Genomic DNA, 19,294 nt, shown 5'->3' with positions numbered 1-19,294 from the left:
ATCTGTTTGGACCTTGAAGGTAGACCCCGTAAGGTAGGGCCTAAAACGCCTAAGGCTCCAAACTATACTAAAACACTCCTTTTCAACAGTAGCCCACCTAAGTTCTCTACCCTTGAGTTGTCTACTGATGAATATGATAGGGTGTTCTCTCCCTTTGTCATCTAACTGGGACAAGACAGCTCCAATTCCGGTGTCGCAGGCATCCGTCTGGACGATAAAGGGTCGGCTGTAGTCAGGCACACTCAACACAGGTGCCCTACACAGACTTTCTTTCAAGCCATCAAAGGCCCTCTGACAGTCTTCGGTCCAAGTAACCTTCCTAGGCTGCTTGGGTGACGTTAGAGCTGTCAGAGGTGCAGCTATGGTTCCATAGTCTGCCATGAAATTGCGATAGTACCCAGTGAGGCCCAAAAAGGCTCTCACCTGGGTTTGAGTAGTGGGAGTCTCCCAGTTCTGTACATCCTGTACTTTACTGGAGAGAGGTTGGATTTGACCCCCTCCTACCTCATGACCAAGATAGGTAACTTTCCCCTGAGCTATCTGGCACTTGGTGGCCTTGATAGTGAGGTTAGCCCTTTTCAAGCCTGCAACACCCTATCCAGATGTGTCAGATGCTCTTCCCAGGTGGAACTGTAGACGGCAATGTCGTCTAAGTAAGCCACACAAAAGGCTTCCAGCCCACTGAGTGCATGATTGACCAATCTCTGGAAGGTGGCAGGGGCATTCTTCAACCCAAAAGGCATGACCCTAAACTGGTAGAGTCCCTCAGGTGTTGAGAATGCCGTCTTCTCCTTGGCATGGTCCGTCAGAGCTATTTGCCAATAGCCTGAAGTGAGGTCAAAGGTGCTCACAAACTTGGCAGCACCGATGGTGTCCACGAGCTCATCAGCCCTGGGCAATGGGTGCGCGTCAGTCTTGGCGACGGCATTGACCCCTCGGTAGTCCACACAGAACCTCCAATCCTTGGTACCCGCCTGGGAACTTGCCTTGGGGACAAGGACCACTGGACTGGACCAGGGACTGGTTGAGGGTTCAATAACACCCAGATCCAACATCTTGGCGACCTCAGCCTGGATGTGGTTCTTAACGGTATCTGACATACGGTAGCACCTGCTTTTGACAGGCACACTGTCACCAGTGTCAATTTCGTGCTTACACCACGGTGTAAGGCCTGGCTTCAGTGAAAACAGAGAGGCGTACTGTTGGAGCAAAGCCCTACAGGCCCTCTGTTGCTCTGTTGTCAAATCTGGAGAGAGATGTACTCCCTCCACTGAGCCATCCTGAGGGTTGCTATGCAGCAAATCAGGAAGGGGCTCACTCTCATCCTCTTCTTGCCCAGAAGCTAGCAAGAGACATGAGACTTCCGCTCGCCTGTGGAAAGGCTTGAGCCTGTTGACATGGAATAGCTGAGGGGCTACCCCAGGGGCTCCCATGTCAACCAGATAATTGACTTCGCCCATCTTGGAGATGATCCTGAAGGGTCCAGTCCACTTGTCTGCCAAAGCTCTAGGCTTGGTAGGCTCCATCACAAGGATTTCCTGTCCCGGAGTCCAATCCACTTGCGAGGCTTTAAGGTCATGCCAGTACTTATTCAATTCCTGGCTGGCCTTGAGATTTGCTGTTGCCTGGCCCATCATCTGTGTCATCCTCCGTCTGAGGCCTAACACATAGTCCCCCACTTGCTTGGCGGGACCTGGAGGGGTGGCTTCCAAGCCTTCTCTGATCAAGGCGAGGGGCCCCCTCACGGGATGTCCAAAGAGTAACTCAAAGGGGCTGAAACCAACACCCTCTTGAGGTACCTCTCTGTAAGCAAACAGCAGGCATGGCAGGAGGAGATCCCATTTCCTCCTTAGGGGTTCTTCCAAAGCCCCTAGCATGCCCTTGAGAGTTTTATTAAATCTCTCAACCAGACCATTGGTCTGGGGGTGGTAAGAGGTGGAGAACTTGTAGGTTACCCCGCACTCTTTCCACATGGTTTTCATGTAACTAGACATGAAGTTGGATCCTCTGTCAGAGACAACCTCCTTGGGGAATCCAACACGGGTGAAAATACCCAGGAGAGCCCGGGCAACCACCTTGGCAGTAACAGTCCGAAGGGGTATCGCCTCAGGGTACCTGGTGGCATGATCTACCAAGACCAGGATGAACCGATGTCCACCTGAAGTGGGAGGGTCAAGGGGACCGACGATGTCGATGCCCACCCTCTCAAAAGGGGTGCCAACCACTGGCAACGGCTGCAGTGGGGCAATGACACTGCCTCCAGTCTTGCCCGACAACTGACAAGTTGGGCAGGTCCTGCAGTGGGACTCCACCTCTACTCCCATCCGTGGCCAGTAGAAGTGGGCAGAGAGCCTCTGCTTAGTCTTCTTGGTCCCAAGATGACCAGCCAAGGGAACCTCATGCGCCAACTGCAGTAGGAAGGGCCTGTAAACCTGGGGTACCACCAACCTCTTGCGGGCACCAGGTTCAGGCTTAGTGGGCTCACTAACAAGGAGCTCACCCTCCCAATAAATCCGGAAGTTCCTAGGCACTTCTCCTTGTGCCTGGGACAGGGCCTGCTTCCTCAGACCCTCGAGAGAGTGGCACTCCCTCTGTCCCCTACAGAAGTCTGCCCGGGAGGGTCCCCCTTCAGCTAACAAGCATTGAAGGTCGGGATGATCCTCCGGGTTGAGAACCTCTCCCACAGGAGAGTCTTCTGCCTCTTCTCCCAAAGGAGTTGAGTTTGGGTTTTCCACTGGACCCAGCCCGTTCGGAGCATGGATCCCAATGGGTGCAGCAGGAAGAGAAGGCGCTCCCTCCACAGAGGTGGCCTTCTTGGTCTTCCTCCTTCTTGCCTTAGGCCTCGCCTTTGGCTCGGGTATCTGACCCACAGCCAGACCCGGTGTCACCTGTGATCTAGTGACGGCAGCAGCAGTCATGGGAAGACCATCCGAGATCAACCCCAACTCTACTAGATCATTCCCTAACAAAATGTTAGCAGGGACATTGTCCTGAACCAGGACAGGAAGCTTCGCTGTCTTGTCGCCAATCATGAGTGTGACTAAGGCTACAGGTGATAATTTGGGAGGCCCACCAGCTAACCTGGTGGTTTGCAGAGGAGCACCTTCATAGTCCTCTGGCCTGAGCAGGGTCCTGTCCACCACTGTCATGCTTGCCCCAGTGTCTCTCAAACCAGTAGAAGGCTGGCCATTCAAGAGGACACTTCTCAAAAATCTACGGGTGTTCTGTGGGATAGTCGCCAGTACTTCCGCGTACTGGTCCCAGGCCCCAAGGGACACTAAGGAAATCTCCACCGGAGCACCAAATGTGATACCGGCAGGGGAGGGGAGGACAGTGGCCTCCACCTCAGACACGGGGTAAGGGTAGGTCAGGCTGACAGCCTGTACTCCAAGTGCCTTACCTTTACACTTGGGGTCACCCCTTTTGTGATCCAGAGCCCCACAGTCCCAACAAGCGCCAGGAGTGCGGGGTACGGTACTGGAACCACTGGGAGCCTGCTTTGCAGCAGGTGGACCACTACTCTTATTCCCACCCCCAGATGACTTATCCCCACTAGATTTTTGGATCTTAGGAGAGGAAGGTTTTGGTTTACCCGACTGACTGCTTGGGGGACTCCTCAGCTTTCTGAGAGGCCCCCTTCTCTTTGTCCTTGTCCTTCCCACTGGAGTCCTTAGGGGACACCCGGTGGGAGACCCACTTGTCAGCCAACCTAGCCAGCTTAAAGGGGTCCAAAATGTTCTGGTCAGCCACATACTGACGCAGCTCTGGTGAACAGGCTTAAGAGAAAGGCTCAAAAAACAAGAGGTGGGACAATTCAACAAAAGTCTTAACCTTGTATCCATCGATCCACCCCATCATGTTCATGTGCGCAGCACTCACCCAGTCAACCCAAGACATATTCTCCTTTTTCTTAAAATCCCTGAACCTTCTAAGGTATTGGGTAGGTGTCTTGCCGAACTTGGCAATCAAAGCAGACTTCATACACTCGTACTGACCCCTTTCTTCCACACTCAGCTTCAGAATACAGTCATACCCAGTTTGAGGCACTCTGCTTAACAAACACTTCGCCCAATCTCTTTTATCCACATCATGAATCTCACAAGCCATTTCAAACGCTTCAACCATTGGAGGATATCCGAACCCTCCACAAATACACTAACCAAATCTTTCATAAACTTGGTGGCTGGGGACCTGACACTCTCACTGGATCTAGCTGAAGTCTCCACTCTAGCTTTCTCTAGCTGGATCCTCTGACATTCAGTGTCCTGGCTCTTGAGTTCAAGGTCCTTATTTTTGAGTGCAACTTGTTGAGCCAACTCCTCTTTCTTAAGCTCAGCATCTATTTCCAACTTGCGGTATTCAAATGCCAATTTCATCCTTAATAACTCAAGCTCTAAGGAATTGCTGGAGTTTGGAACAGAGGCAGCAGGAATGGCGGCATTCCCAGAAACAGATTCAGCTGAAACCCCAGGGGCAGAGTCCTCATTGGTTGCATTCCCCCCCTCATCAAGAGTTTCACTATCAGTCTGGTAGTCCACCAGGGCAGCTATCAGCTCAGCCCTAGACTTATCCACAAAGTCTAACTCCCTAGCTTCACAAGCACTCTGGAGAGCCTCCAAGCTCATCCGAGTTAATTTGCCATTCGCAATAGACTCCATTGTTTGTAATGCAGTTACCTTGTACACAACTAAACCTTAATTCAATAAAGGGCAAATATCCTTTGTAAGTGGCACGGTTATACACTGATTCTTAAAACCATAAGCATCCCACCGCTTGACACCAGTGTGAGAGACGGGCCTCAACGACCGGTGGGGGGTGTCTGTACTTCCGCTCCCTATATGGTGGAGGAGAGGCACAGGAGACCCCAGCCAAGATTCTCTATTCGGTAGCAATGGTCGAGCAATCAAGGCCTAGCTTCTCAGGAGGTGATGCAGGCTGGTTCTTAAGTACAGTGTATCCCCCAAGCCCCCACAAAGGAATATCCACACTCTGTATTGGTTAGAACACAGTCTTTATATAATCAAAAGTTAAGGTTATGTACATTTATCATGATAACTCACTTTGTACTCTGGCAAAATCTACAATGACAAATATTTACAATCCTAAAGTGGTACCACCCTAGATCTCATTGAAGTGCATGAACAATACTGTACAATATCACACAGACCAATAGAGTGAAACCAGCAATAGAGAGGAGAGAAAATAAGATGGTTGAGCAATAGGCAGAATACTGACCCCTACCACTAGGCACAGTTCTGTGTGGAGATCCCCCCACCTGGGCAACCTGTAAAGAAAGATATAGTACCAGTCCAGTCCATATATTGCTCTGCAAGTCTTATTCTCTCCTATAATGTTTTTACCCCCCCAATGTACCTGGTGGAGTCGAGCTCCTCGAAGAGGCGTCGACAAATGTCGAGGAACTCGCTGTTCGGCGACGGGGAATCGACGGCCCTTCTTGAATGCATTCCCCTTCAAGCGGGAGGCACGGGGCGTCGAACGTCCGTCGACAAACAAAGTAGAACGATGTCGAAGAGGCGGCAGCTTCGTCCGAGCGGTGCTCGTCGGCGTCGGGGTCCTGCAAGGCGGAGGTGTGCGGGGCACCTCGATGACAATAGTTCTGGACCGCAAAGATTGTAGAGACGGGAGCCCAGCAAGGGCGTCGAGTCGTCCGAGTCTTTGAGGTCGTCGGGTGGCGGGAAACCCACCGGCAGGTTTCTCCTCGGCGCGTTGGTCGTCCTCGACTTTCTCCGGCAGGATAAGAGGTCGACGAAGCGGTCGAGAGAGTCCTTCGATTAAATAGTCTTAGGCAAAGGAGCGGACGGCTCCGGTCGTCGGCGGCACGGCGTCAATTGGTTCCCACGGCTGGGCAACACAACTTCGACGTGCCTCCAGCGGTTACACAAACCTGCGAACCCTGGTCGACGGCAATGGACTTCGACGGCGTCGATGTCCGGGTGCTTCACTTCGATCTCCTCGGCGGTCCCGTCTCAGGTCGACAGCCTTTCAAGGGTCTGTCTTCCAGGGCGCTTCGGCGAAGATGGAGCGGTGCTCGATGGTCCCTCGGAGCACGGGAAGAGGGCGCCTTACCAGGTCCTCTCTCGGGTCAGCCCTCGACGATCTCGTCAGCCTTCATATCGGTCGAAGCAAATGCCACAGCAAGTCTTCTTCTTCCAGCTGGACGTCGAGGATCAGCAGTTCCATTTACTCGTAGAGTGGAGACTCAGCTCCCTGGCTGCTTCAGGAGCACAATGGTCGCTTCTCAACCAAAGGTCCCTTCTGAACACTTTTCCAGTGGTGAGAGGTCCCCAGATATACTATCCTCTCTCTCATCCACGCTGCTGGCACACACTCAGCAGCCAATCATACTGCAGGGCATTCATGCAGTCAGTCAGCCAATCAGGCACACAGTGCATTCAGGCCACACTCCTCCCTTCCAGACACTCACAACAAGAAATGTGGATTGGGACAAGTACCCAGCCATTCAACACTACACACTGCATTCAGGCCAGTTTCGGGCAGGGCTGTCTCAGTCTTTGTCTCTCATGCCAGAAACCAGACAACCACAACAAGAAGTGTATATTGGTCACACACTCCATTCACCCAGGTCCCACCCACAGGAGGTACCCACAACATACAGACACTGGGAAGGCTCCAGTCAGTCTAGCTGGGCCTTCACAACAATACCATACATGGAACTTCCACCCAACAGCCAGTCAGGGGGAAGGGACAGAGACAGGGCTTCCCAGGACTTTGGGAAAACAAGATAACAGGCCATAGAAAGCAAGAGGCCACAGGGGCCATCTTCTTTTCTATCAGGAATCAACTGATCCCAATGGCAGGGCCTGGGTATCCCAAAATGGAGGACACCCAGAGCACCTGTCAAATTCAGCATGGAGCTGCCACCAGCCCATACCCTGCTCTGTGGGCCACCCACAGGTGCCCAAAAACATACACTAGGGGCACAGGGTTGTACCCCTACCCATGGGTGCCATAAGGGTATCCCATGGGTCTGTTCACCAAACCAAAAGAGAGAGCTGCACTGCCAGGAGTCCCACATGGACTCCTGGGCAGAAAACACGACAGAACACACGGTAAAAACAGAAACAGGACAAGGATTCAGAGGCCCTGTCCCCCAGATGCATTTCCAGCATCACATGGCCGCCTGAAGCGCCATACCACCAGAAGAAAACACTTTCTTCGCCCAGCCATCAAAACGTTTGTCGTCCCTATCAGGAGGGATGGTAGGGTACAACACCTGCTTTGCCGGGGCCGTGGCCGCCTGCACCACCAAACTCTCCGGAGTGGGGTGCCTGGTCAAGTAGCAGGGGTCGCTACTGGCTGGACGGTATTTTCGCGACAAGGATCTGCCTACCGCCGGGAGACTCTCCGGAGCAGTCCAAGCCGCCGCCACCCTTCTCTGTAAAGCCATATGGAAAGGCAGTACAGGATCAGTTGGGGGACCAACATCAAGGATGTCCGTCAGATCATCCTGCACAAACTCCCCTGGGGGAGCAGACCATCCCAAGTACTCAGAAACCCTAGCCATAAGGCGCCGGTACGATGAATCGGCATGAGAGCCAGGCTCAGGCCTACAAAACTCCACCTCCGGAGAGGTGTCCAGTCCACTGGCATCATGCAGTGACTGTCTCAAATCGTCAAACTGACTATGGCCCGAGACAATTTCATCTGGAAACTGACTAGGAACCAGGCCATCAGAATCCTCATCCGTCTCTGAAATATAGTCCAGGTGGCGAAAAGAAGGCACCCGAGAGTGCTTGCTCTTAACCAGAGCCTTCCTAGGGGGTTCTCCCGTGCCACGGGGTACCTCCGACACTAAAGGCGTCGATGGCGTCGAGCGAATCGGCGTCGAGAGAACCGGCATCGGCGCCGAGAGGATTGGCGTCGAGGAAATCGGCGTCGACGTCCGATGCAGCGCCTCCAGCATCGGCGGCGTCGACACAGCCCTCGAGGCCGGAGCCCCGAGCGTGTCCCTCGACGACCTGAGCGTCGACGGCTTCGACGACTTCCTCGGAGCCTCGAGAAAGCCTGTCGACGCCCTCGACGCCTCAGACGTCGATGTCTTCCTCGAAGACCTCACAGGTGCACACAGTCTCGAACGCGTCGAGGACCGGGACCTGGAACGGGTACGTCGAGAACGAGTCTCCTTGTCCGAACGGGACCTCTCCCGTGACTCGTGCCGACCACTCTTGCGAGCGGTGTCTCTCGACCTCTCACGACCGACCCCACTCGGGGGCGCGGACGGCTTAGTACCCTGCGACTCAAGAATCGCCAGCATTTTCTTCCCGAAGGAATCCCATTCCTCCGGCGTCGCACGGCTGGTGGGGTAAGCGACGTGCCGGGCAGAGTCCTCCGAAGAGGACCTAGAAGACGACCGGTGTTGGCGCTTCCGAGAATGCCTCGAAGAGGCTGAGGAGTGGCGAGACCGACTCCTAGAAGGAGACCCACGAGACTTCCGACGATGACGCGGAGAGTCACCCCTCGAATCATCCGTCGAAAGCCCCGCAGACTTCGACTTCCTGGGCTTGGACACCCGACCTACCGACAACTTCTTCTTACGTTCGCGTAAGGCTTTGGACGTGAGCGACTGGTAGTCGATACAGTCATCCGTGTTGTGGGCCTCCCCGAGGCACCAGAGGCAGGCGTCGTGCAAGTCCGTCACCGACATCTTGGACCCACACTCCCCGCACTTCTTGAAACCCGGACGCGGGGCCGAAGACGAAGTAGAAGACATCTTCACACGAAGGATTTTCACAAAACGAACAGGTTCGAAGAACCGAGAAGAACAGAACTCTAAAGAGTCGAGGCGTGAACCGAGAATCACAAAGCAACACGTTCGCAGAAAAAACGGAACTGAGGCTACGGGCGTCGTGCGTCCTACTTATCACATCAGATGACGTCGGAGGAGGTCCTCGACGACGGCGCATCGATGTCATCGACGCAGGACGCAGACGCCGAAAAAAGTTTCCGAAGCAGCACAGCTGTGGTGATTACATGTCATAGATATGGAATACGTCGGAGGACCCAATCCCCTCGAAACAGAATTTTCATTTAGTATCAGCGCTACAAGATTCTATGTGCCTAGTATAAGGACAGAAGAGTGTCCTACCTGATCACTTTCATGCAAATCTGGCAAGCCCCAAAAGGCTTTTCTTTTTGCAACCCTCACGGCTCCAGCCACGTGTGTTGCAAATGCGTGGTGAAACGCATACGTAAAACTTGTCTCTGTGAAAGAAACAGGCTATTTAGACAACCGTTCTAACATGTCTTTAATGATCAAAGCGGCGGATGTTCTCCGACATCTATCTTCAATTCCGGCGTTGTTCTGCCTACTGCAGAGAGACATGCATGCGCACATCTCTTAGTTCTATTTAAACATTGCCTTGGAGACGGAGTCGAGGCGCCGAGGTCCGACAGGAATGCCAGAGAACGTACGCCTCGCGCCCCACCCCCGGGTGATTACCCTGGGGCGGGGATGTCTCCATGGCAACTCCTGAAACGCTGTGTGTTACCAAGCTGTCAGCGCCTTTCTCGTGTGATTGACATTGCTTTCGGACTATTACTGTGAATGCATGTACATAGTAGTGTGAATGCATGTTATAAGTGTAATCGGTCTTGTATATTTTGTACTGTTCTAAATTTATCATTATTGCAGGTAACTATGTATTGCTACCTCTACTGGCTAATGCTTGCAGGTTTTCTACAAAGCTAATTAACATACTATGTGAAGTATTTAGGTTCCTCATTTGTGGGTTTCAAACGGTAGGTCTTAATTAAAGCAGGCACCAGTGTGAATGTAAAACAATAGGACTGTAGCGTTTAAATTAAAACCTCACGTATGGTTTTTCATCTGGAAGGACAAGCGGAAAACCTTCACCCTAACAATATTTTAGACAATGTAATACATGATATTATGAAATTAGAAACAAATATCACTCCAAGTGTCAAATTGCGTCCGTTTCATATGTTAATGTCTAGACTCCAGACCTGGTTGGCCACTACGATGGCTGTTGTGGGAGTTCATACGCAGTCATGAATGTTTAATTACAAAAAACACATGTAGTTAATCTCTTCGTTCATTCCTTTAGGGATCAGCAAACTCAAACGATCTATCCAGAAAGTTTCTCGTTGATCCATTGTTTTCTGAAAGTTTTCATGTGGATCTCTCTTTTCAACTATTTCTAGGATAGCAAATCGAATCTGTGCCAAGTTATGTTTTTTGTCATGCCAATGTCTTGCCACAGCCGAAGTTGTTTTGTTGTTACGTATACAAGATCTGTGTTCGTTCCATCTTGTCTTGGCCGTTCTTACAGTTTGTCCAACATAATGCAAGCCACAGGGACATTTTATGTTATATATCACGTTCTGGGAGTCACATGTTCCAAAGCTTTTTAGTTTTATATTATCTCCTGTATACGGATGTTTCAAAGAATCGCCTTTCATGATGTAGCCACAATTGCTACAATTTAGGCAAGGAAAAGTACCTATCCTCTTGGTAGCTTTCTTCTTTTGTGCTGGTCGGTCTTTACAAGTTTATCTTTCAAATTCTGACTTTGTTGATAAGCAAATGTTGGGACCTCTTTGAATAAATGTTCTACACGATGGTCGCAGGTGACTGTATTCCAGTGTTTTTTAATGATACTTTTGATGTGATTACTCTGTCTTGAGTACTTGGATACGAATACTAAGGGGGGTTCATCTTCCTTCTTGGTTTTGGTTCTCAATAGATCTTCCCTTTTCTGAGTTGCTATGCGTATTTCTGCTGCTGTCACTTATTCTTTCTTGTATCCACGGTTCAGAATTTTCTTACCCATTTCTTTGACTTCTTTTTTTCGTACTCTGCAGGGTCACTCACTAGTCTTTTTACGCGAAGCATCTGGCTGTATGGTACATTTTTGATGAGGCGCGGTTGATGAAAGCTGAGTCGTTGGAGTAGATTGATCCTATCTGTAGGCTTTCGAAAGATGGTGGTTTGGTATCCTGTGTCGGTTATTCTGATTTGTACATCCAGAAAGTTCATTCACGAGAGTATTCATGTGTGAACTGTATTCTTGTGTCCTTACTGTTTAGGACAAGGGCGCGGTGTTTGGCGCATTTCTGGTCCCCGGAGGGACTTCCTGTTGCTGTGGCCACGCCCCCTTGAATATATCCCGCGGCCGCTAGCCCCGCAGCGGTGAAGCCCGCGGCGGGTCAAGGGCGTGGTGTTTGGCGCATTTCTGGTCCCCGGAGGGACTTCCTGTTGCTGTGGCCACGCCCCCTTGGATATATCCCGCGGCCGCTAGCCCCGCAGCGGTGAAGCCCGCGGCGGGGCAAGGGCGCGGTGTTTGTCGCCGCAGGTGTTCGGCGGCCGCAGAGAGAGGCATTCTCAGTGAGGGCTGTGTGGGCTGTCGGACGGGGCGGCAAGAAAAGTAAGTGCCGACAAGTGTTACACACCTTTTGACTGTTCGTGATTGTCTCCTACAAGGGGTTGAGCTTGAGAAGTTTGTTGGGGTCCACACTCAGCAAATCAGCCCAGCTTCCTCAGGCCAGCTGCGGGGGGCCTCCGTTATGTCCCTTTTAAAATCCTTGAGGTCCTTTAAGGGCCGTGCCGTACCAAGGAAACCGGCCAGGAAAACAGACAGCTTTTTGCCATCCACCCCGCCCCCACTCCTGAACTGTTCCGAGTGCGAGTCCGCCACCAACCCTTCCAAACATACTACAGCGCGAAAGCTCCTGGCTGTCAAAAGAAGATGCCAACAGGGAGTAACAGCCAAAGCAAAGACCCTCACATCTTCATGCCCTGACATTGACCTGGACATTGACCTGGACCTCCGAGGGCCCATCCACACTGTGGAGGGTATGAAAGCATCCACCCCAGGATCACAATGTGGGGGGGGGGGCTGCAGCAATCTTGCTAGCTTCCCAGCACTGAGCTGCAATGTCAGTCCCCCAAGTCTGGAATACAAAACCATTGCCTGCAAGGAGACTTTGCTCGCCGAAACTGGGAATCCAGATGCTTTGCTGCTGGCTAATGCTCCTGGGACTTGCATAGAGGGGGCTCATGATGTGTTAGTTCTTCCATCAGCATCCCTGGCACCTGTTGTACCAGTTACCACCCCGCTCAGCCCGCACCTTGCAAGTCCATGCTTGCCCCTTGATCTCCCTTCCTTCTTGGGTTCTGTTCTTGACTGTCCCCCCCGAATCACCGTTGCTGCTACCCTGGACCCAATGAACATAGAAACTGTCAGAGCAACCGAAGACAATCACCCTCCCAGTTCCATCTGCAGTTCCTGGAGTGAGAACCAACCTGCATTGACCTTAGGGTCCAGTTCCTCCCTTAATTTACCACCATTTAGGGCGCTCAAGTCCATCACCCACGGCATTCATCCATCCTCTGGTCCAACACCCAAGGAGGTGCATACGGTCGGAAGTTGCCCTTGCGCACAGGTGCTCTCCGAACTAGCTGTCATTAAAAAACTACTTTTGGTACTGATCGATGCCCAGGGGAGGAGCGGGGAGGGGAACGGTGGAGTGGTCTCGTTGGGGGAGTCTTCCAGCATGCCTCTTGCTGCTAAAGGACCCAACCCTCCACAGCAACCTCTGAACACTGTATCCTGCGAAGGGTCTGTTCTTGCTCTAACGAGCCTCATTCCGGATGTGCAGTTGACGTACTCTAACGCTGCTTGAGGTCACCCTCCTGGGTGTACCAGGCCAAATATGCCGGTGGAGGGTTCCCCTAGCTCCTTGAGAACAAATCCCTTTGGGGAGGGAGATACAGGAGCACATGGAAATTGTTCAAGGGTGCGCAGCCCCAAGAGCCATGTATCTGGGGGGAAAAGAACCGCTACTGTTTTTCTGCATGGGGTACCAAAACTGCTTTTGGGCAGGAGAGAACCAAGGGATGCCCTCTCTAATAAATGCCTGCACTGGCTTCGTACAGCTGGGAATTGTCCCTTTGTGGCCAGGGAAGCTATGGTGGGGTGTGTTAGATTGGCTGGCGAGGGTATAAACTCTTCCGACTCTGTTAAACTGGTTTTTAGGAATGTTCAAATGGCCAGGGAAGTTTTGAGAAGCTCTGAGGGTTATGTGCGGCCCCCACACAGTGGGATTGCAATCGGCTCGCTCCCCTATCCGGGAGCAGCTGCTTCACCTGGAACTATCACCCATAGTAATGTCCTGTCCGGAGCAAACTGTACACCTCTGGGAAAAAGGCCCACAGGGGGATGTAAGCGAGTGCCTAGAGTGGGCAATTAGTCTTGTGTCTCTTTGGACTAGTAAAGGGACTTTATGGAATGTAAGGGGGGCCTATGGTTGACCCTATTCTACCTCCTAGAACCTCTGATTTATCAAATTTGGATATGGAGCGCAGATGGTAATTTTTATGTGTTGTGATTTTGTATTTCTTGTGTTTGATGGATTTTTTTTGAAATCCGAATAAACTTGTTTGACTTGACTTGAATAAGGCAAAGTTGCCTTGTTTTCTTTTGCATGTGGCTTCTCTTAAAGCTACCATAAGTGGATTGATTGTGATATCAACACACTAAGAGCAATAGGGGGCAGTACTGTTTGGTACACCTTTCGAAGGGGAGAAGATTTGACATATAACCATTGGCCTTTATGCATTCTTTTGAACCAAGGCAGTTCACCCAAATCCTTTTTAAAAAACCCATACCAAAGTCTATCTTTCCAATAGTTAAGAACAGAAAATTCCAACACACAATGCCAAATTCTTTCTCTGCACGGACACGAACCCTCACTTTTGGTATTTGGCCTTTTTCCACCATTTGAAATAGGTCTTGCAGGAGCCAGCAATTGTCTTGGGTGTGTCTTTCCCTGATAAAGGCTGACTAATACTTTACTGATTACTCCTTTTCAGCAGTCAACCCAGTTCCGAGTCAGAATATTAGTGTCCACATTGGATCAGAAAAATACCCTGGTAATTTCTGCAGTATACATAGTCTTTGAAAGAGCTTATATAGCTTGAGCGGGTTGTCAAATGACCTGCTGAACACCAACGTAGAAACAAGGTTTACAAGAATTAGCACCACCTGTCCTGACATTTTTTGTAAAATGCACTAGGGAGGCCAACTAGTACTAACGCTTATAGGTTGGCTGATTCATCTTAATGGCTCCAAATCCTGCAGGTCAAAATGTCCAGTCAAGTGTCACTAGCACCCTTATTTTTTTTTTTTTAGAAGTGACTTTTTCAGGCTCCATCAAGGGCTGGGTGATTGTAGAATTTAATAAATTGTACAGATATGTCCGTTTTTGTTCTGTGCTTTTTAATCACATCTCTGAACTGGTATGCTGGAACACAGACATCCATTTCTCTACTTTCCCAATAGCTTTGTTTGAATCTGGAAATTGAATGTTTGGCTGTTCTTGATTGCTGTTCCCGTTTACTTTGAGGACAATAGCAAGAGTGATAGGAAGGAAGTATGTGGGTACCAGGATAATAGAAATGCAGTTAGGAGGGATACATTATGCGGGTGAAAGGGTAGAGTTTGTTTTGGTGGTGTGTGATTATAAGAGGAGGGCAGGAGGATCACTTACTGGCAGTTTGGTAAGTGGCGCATTACTGACATGTCTCCCAAACACCTCTTCCTGGAACTGCAGCAGTTGCACCACCAAGCTGGACAAAGATTTGTTGGTGGGGGGCTCGGCTTGTGTGTACTGGAAAAAATGAGACAGAACAAATAGTCACAACATGTGGGCAGACAATTGGCACAAAAACCAAGAACATCAAGACGGAGTAATACAGATGTTTCCGAGGATGCGAAGGTGTAGACAACTTTCAAGGGATACCAAGGCAACACTTATTCACATTAACTATTTTCTGACGAAGAATGAACTAGTGTTTACCAGTGGGACGTCAGCATTGCTGCCTGCGACAAATGCACTTCATAAAAGGAAACGTATAATAGTTTTCTTATGTTTTGCAAAAATGTAATCATGTACAAACAAAGGCAAATGCAACCAGGCCAAGTCTTTACGTGGATCCATGTCAGAGAGCAATCAGAGTTGCTTGGACTTACACGAGTACAGAATTCATCAAGTGGAAGCTACTGTAGTTCAGGCACACACGTTTGAAAACTATAAAACGTACTTTCTAGGGGCTGCCACCATGTTTTCACTCGCTTCCTGTCTTTCCACGGGGCACACTTTGACAACCATGCCCTTGAGTGTTCCACCTACCTTTCCTTTGCTCCCATACCCTTGCTAACTTTCCGCGTGCATCATCTCAATTTTCACAGCATACCTAACACTTTATATGCCTCGCTTCGGTTATCACTCCTACCACAGAGGACTGGTGGCTAATTCTGTCCTTAAAGGACAGGCAATTGCAGAGTGCAGCAGGTTTGGTGGGCTGTACATAGAAAGTTGCATGCCCCTAGTTCATTTGACAGCATGTAGATAGCCATCACAGTGTAGCAAGTGTACTACAGAGGCAAAGCAACGACTGTTGTATTGTGCTATTTATGTCCACTTGTGGACTACCACACATTGAAAAGATTGTGTGGTAGGACAGGGCCACGCATTATTGTAACTAGGTTTTAGTAGGAACGATTGCACCACAGGAACAATGTGGATCGAGTAAGTAGCCAACAAATTGCTTGAAAATGAGTGAAGGAACATGTTGTTCTAAGGCAAAATTGCCATCAGCCAAAACATTTCTTATATCTGCGATCCTGCAGTTGGCATGGCACATACAGTGAAGATTTTCACTTTGCAACCACGAGTGACTCAGATTCACACTTTCAAATGGGACCTTAAGAAACCCGCTCTGATGGACACTGGTTACCATTCACCAAGGGGCGTATTCAAGACAGATACGCGGTAAGGCTTTGAAATCTACAACACACAGTGGGCTATATTAATTTTGGGACGAACAGATACACCATGGGATCCCTCACCTTCCTTTTCAATGGAATACTTGCACAAATAGATTTCCCCATTTTTCAATAGAGAACCCACAAGCAAACTGACCCATCTTCATTAGGGCTTGCGGTAACATGTGTGACTAGTCTCCATTATTGTCACTGAGATACCGAAGATACATCATAGGCAGCCCTGTTTCTGCCTCCCCCCGCCCCATCACTCAAGTATTCCACTGGATAAACTTAATTTGGTATAGTTTATTTGGTCTACAGTGTTATGCCTAGTTCCCTACAACCAGAGCCCTCATGCTGATCCCAGACAACTTTGAAATTCAATTACTGTTTTTATCCACACTCTCATGCCCCATCCCCGTACTGTAAACATACACCTGGGAGAAAGCCCCAGGTCACTGGCCACTGAGTCACAAACACTCCAATCCATTTCCAGTCAAATATCACCAGCACATCGCCACTGAAAAGTTCACATAAATACTAAGACTACTACATTTAGGAAATGCAGAAACCTGGTGAACGACGAAATAATAAAAAATGCAGCATACTTGGAAAACCTCCTTACATCTGTTGAGTGGAATCTAGAGAACATGATAAAAGAGATGTTCCCGCGACAATACTTGTGGCAAAGCCTAGAAGCCAAACCATGAGTATTTTCAACATAAGCCCTTCGTGGATTGACCTAACTACAATCTCACAGGAAATATGGATCAAGTACATACAAGATCAGTACTCTTCAAATGGCCAGGATACGCTGGAGACAGATCAGGGGGAACCTACGCCATGGAGCAAGGTGAATCAACAATCTATTGCTAAACTGGAAGAGGAAATCACAGAAAAAAACGTAGAAAGGCTAATAATAAGAGCTAAAGCCTTGCGTGCGCCGGGGCCAGACGGTATCCCCAATCTAGTATGTAAGGCCAATCCAAACTTATGGGCAAGAATATTGGTGTTACTCTTTAGGAAAATACTAAAGAGCGCCAAATACCCTAGAGTTGGCGCCAATCTATCCTGGTCCCTATCCTAAAGAAGGGGGATAGACTTAATCCTGTGAACTACTGCCTGCTAGCGATGATGAACTCCAGCCTGAAATGATTTGCCGACATACTTCTGGATCAACTAAATACCTGGATGGAAACCAAGAACATACTGAGCATATTCCAAACAGGATTTAGGAAAAAATACAATACAACCACCAACATAGAAACATTAAAATACATAAGGGCCTTACGGCCAAAAGGGGAGAACACGCTATATTGTTGCTATGTGGATTTTTCGAATGTGTTCGATCTGGTTTCCAGATGTAGACTTTGGGCAAAACTGAAAAGCTGGGGCACAGACCCTGCCCTGTTGTACTGCATCCAATTGCTATATAGAAATACAACGTTAGCAGTTCGCCTCAGCCAGGAGGGGTCCCTTTCAAAATATACATCCACCGAACAGAGGCTTAAACAGGGCTGCCCACTGGGCCCCATCCTCTACAATCTTTAAGGCTTCATCCATGTCAGCCGTATAAAGGCAACCAGAAACTTTCCACCAACCATAAATGGCGTCAAGATTATCAGCATGGCATTTGCGGATGACATCATAATCTTTGACCAAACGCAGATTTATTTACAGCGCACCTTAAACTCATTAAACCAATAAGCCAAAGAAAATTATATGGTAATAAATAGAAGTAAAACAAGCACAATGTGCTTAAAGGATCCTCAAATATCTGGGGTTCCCAATATGGTCCACTCCATCGGCCTCACAGTTTGAGGAACACAACAGCACTAAAATTAGGAAAAGATGGACTGGAAGTTAAAGGCTTACGTGAAACATAGGTGCGGCGGGAACATAGAAGGATACGTGCATATATACAAAACCAGTATATGTCCAGCTACCCTCTATGCTTTGGAGAGACTGCCAATCGGTGAAGTCTCCTGGCTACAGAAATTGGAGGCCAAACTCCTCCGTTCCATCATGAATATGCCAAGAGGAGTACCAGTGGAGGCCTTGCGCTTGGAATATGGCCTCCAGTCATTGATCTCATGCTGGTCACTTAAAAGGGTCTTATTACATCTTAAAATTGACCAGATGGCCTTAGGATCAAACCATCTCCTCCAATTGTTGGCCAAAAACCTGAATAAAAACTGCCCCAACAAGTTCGTCAAAGGCCTGCACATTTTATTTATTTTTCGGAAGACTATTTGAATGAAGTAGGTCTCTCCATGAAAGTTTTACGTGAGCGCCCAGACTGTGTGGCACTTATAAAAAAGAAAATAGTACAGATGGACACGGTAATGACAATAGACAAACTGAACCGCTTGAAGAGTGGTAGGGAGAATTCTCTCATAAGGCTAATTTCCCAAACCTAGTGAGTCCCCCAGCAGCTTTGCTGGATTTTTATTTTCTCCTGCTGAGAGGGAGCCTCTTTTCCTCCCACTCTTAGGCATGATTTGAGGTATGTCTTTGACTTGGTATATGTTCATGGGGTATGGGGTAGCCTTTTTACTCCATAGGGCATCATCTGATTTTTTTGTGTGCGTTACACAGCACCCTCAGTGCAGTAACACAGGGGTGCCACAGTGACCCCCAAACAGACTCCATACCCTGGGACCGACTACTGTCTCCCAGGGCATGTAAAGTCACCATTGGATTTACTAGTCCAAAATTGTGAACAGAACTATTTATTTATTTATTTATTCGCATTTGTATAGCGCACTTGCAGCCCATGGACATCGAGGCGCTGTTACAAGAAGGTGTTGGATTCTTAATTCAGCAGATATGCATGAGACCAGAGGTCTTATGGATAAAGAATTACAGGCATAGTTGCAGGTGAGGCATGATATTCGTAATACAGTAACAGAATGCAGTCAGGTACGTTTCATACAAAGAGCTTAGTTTTAACCGCTTTGCGAAAGGCTTGGTGGGATTCAATCATTCTGATGTGCGGTGGCAGCGCGTTCCAGTGGGTGGCGGCCCGAGTGGGAAAGCTGGCACCACCGGCGCGCACCTTGCGTGATTTGGGCGTGACAATCGTGTTGGTATAGCACATTCTTAATGGTCTGGTGGCAGAGTGCTTGGTGATTCTTTGGGTCAGGTAGGGTGGAGCAAGTTCATGGAGGCATTTGTGGGTGAGGGCGAGTGTTTTGAAAACAATCCTCTCTTTCACCGGAAGCCAGTGTGCCTGTCTTCTGACTTCTGAGATGTGGTCTTTTCTCGCGGTACCTGTGGCCGCCCTGAGTGCATTGTTTTGAACTAGCTGAAGTTTGGCCAGGTTCTTATTGGAGGTCCCAACGAGTAGGGCATTACAGTAGTCCAGCCTAGATCCAATTATTGCCCTAGCAATGGTGAGGCAATTCTGGCGTGACAGGAGCCTAGTACAAACCATCATATTATGGAAGTACTGGTAAGGGGTAATT

At 49.3% G+C, this 19,294-nt stretch overlaps 1 protein-coding gene across 2 annotated transcripts in view; it reads right to left on the bottom strand.

Annotated features, from left to right (window-relative positions):
• The window catches only part of SMARCC2 (SWI/SNF related BAF chromatin remodeling complex subunit C2), a 2,756,167-nt gene that overhangs the window by 2,489,179 nt on the left and 247,694 nt on the right, over window positions 1–19,294 (bottom strand). For both annotated transcript variants that reach the window (XM_069653753.1, XM_069653754.1), the window contains exon 2: window positions 14,551–14,670. In XM_069653753.1, coding sequence (XP_069509854.1) covers window positions 14,551–14,670 — 120 coding nt within the window. The remainder of the gene's footprint in view (window positions 1–14,550; window positions 14,671–19,294) is intronic.

This window comes from Ambystoma mexicanum, chromosome 3q, assembly GCF_040938575.1.
Source record: "Ambystoma mexicanum isolate Mex_15411 chromosome 3q, UKY_AmexF1_1, whole genome shotgun sequence".
Classification (NCBI taxonomy): Eukaryota; Metazoa; Chordata; class Amphibia; order Caudata; family Ambystomatidae; genus Ambystoma; species Ambystoma mexicanum.
This window is presented reverse-complemented; position numbering and strand designations above follow the sequence as displayed.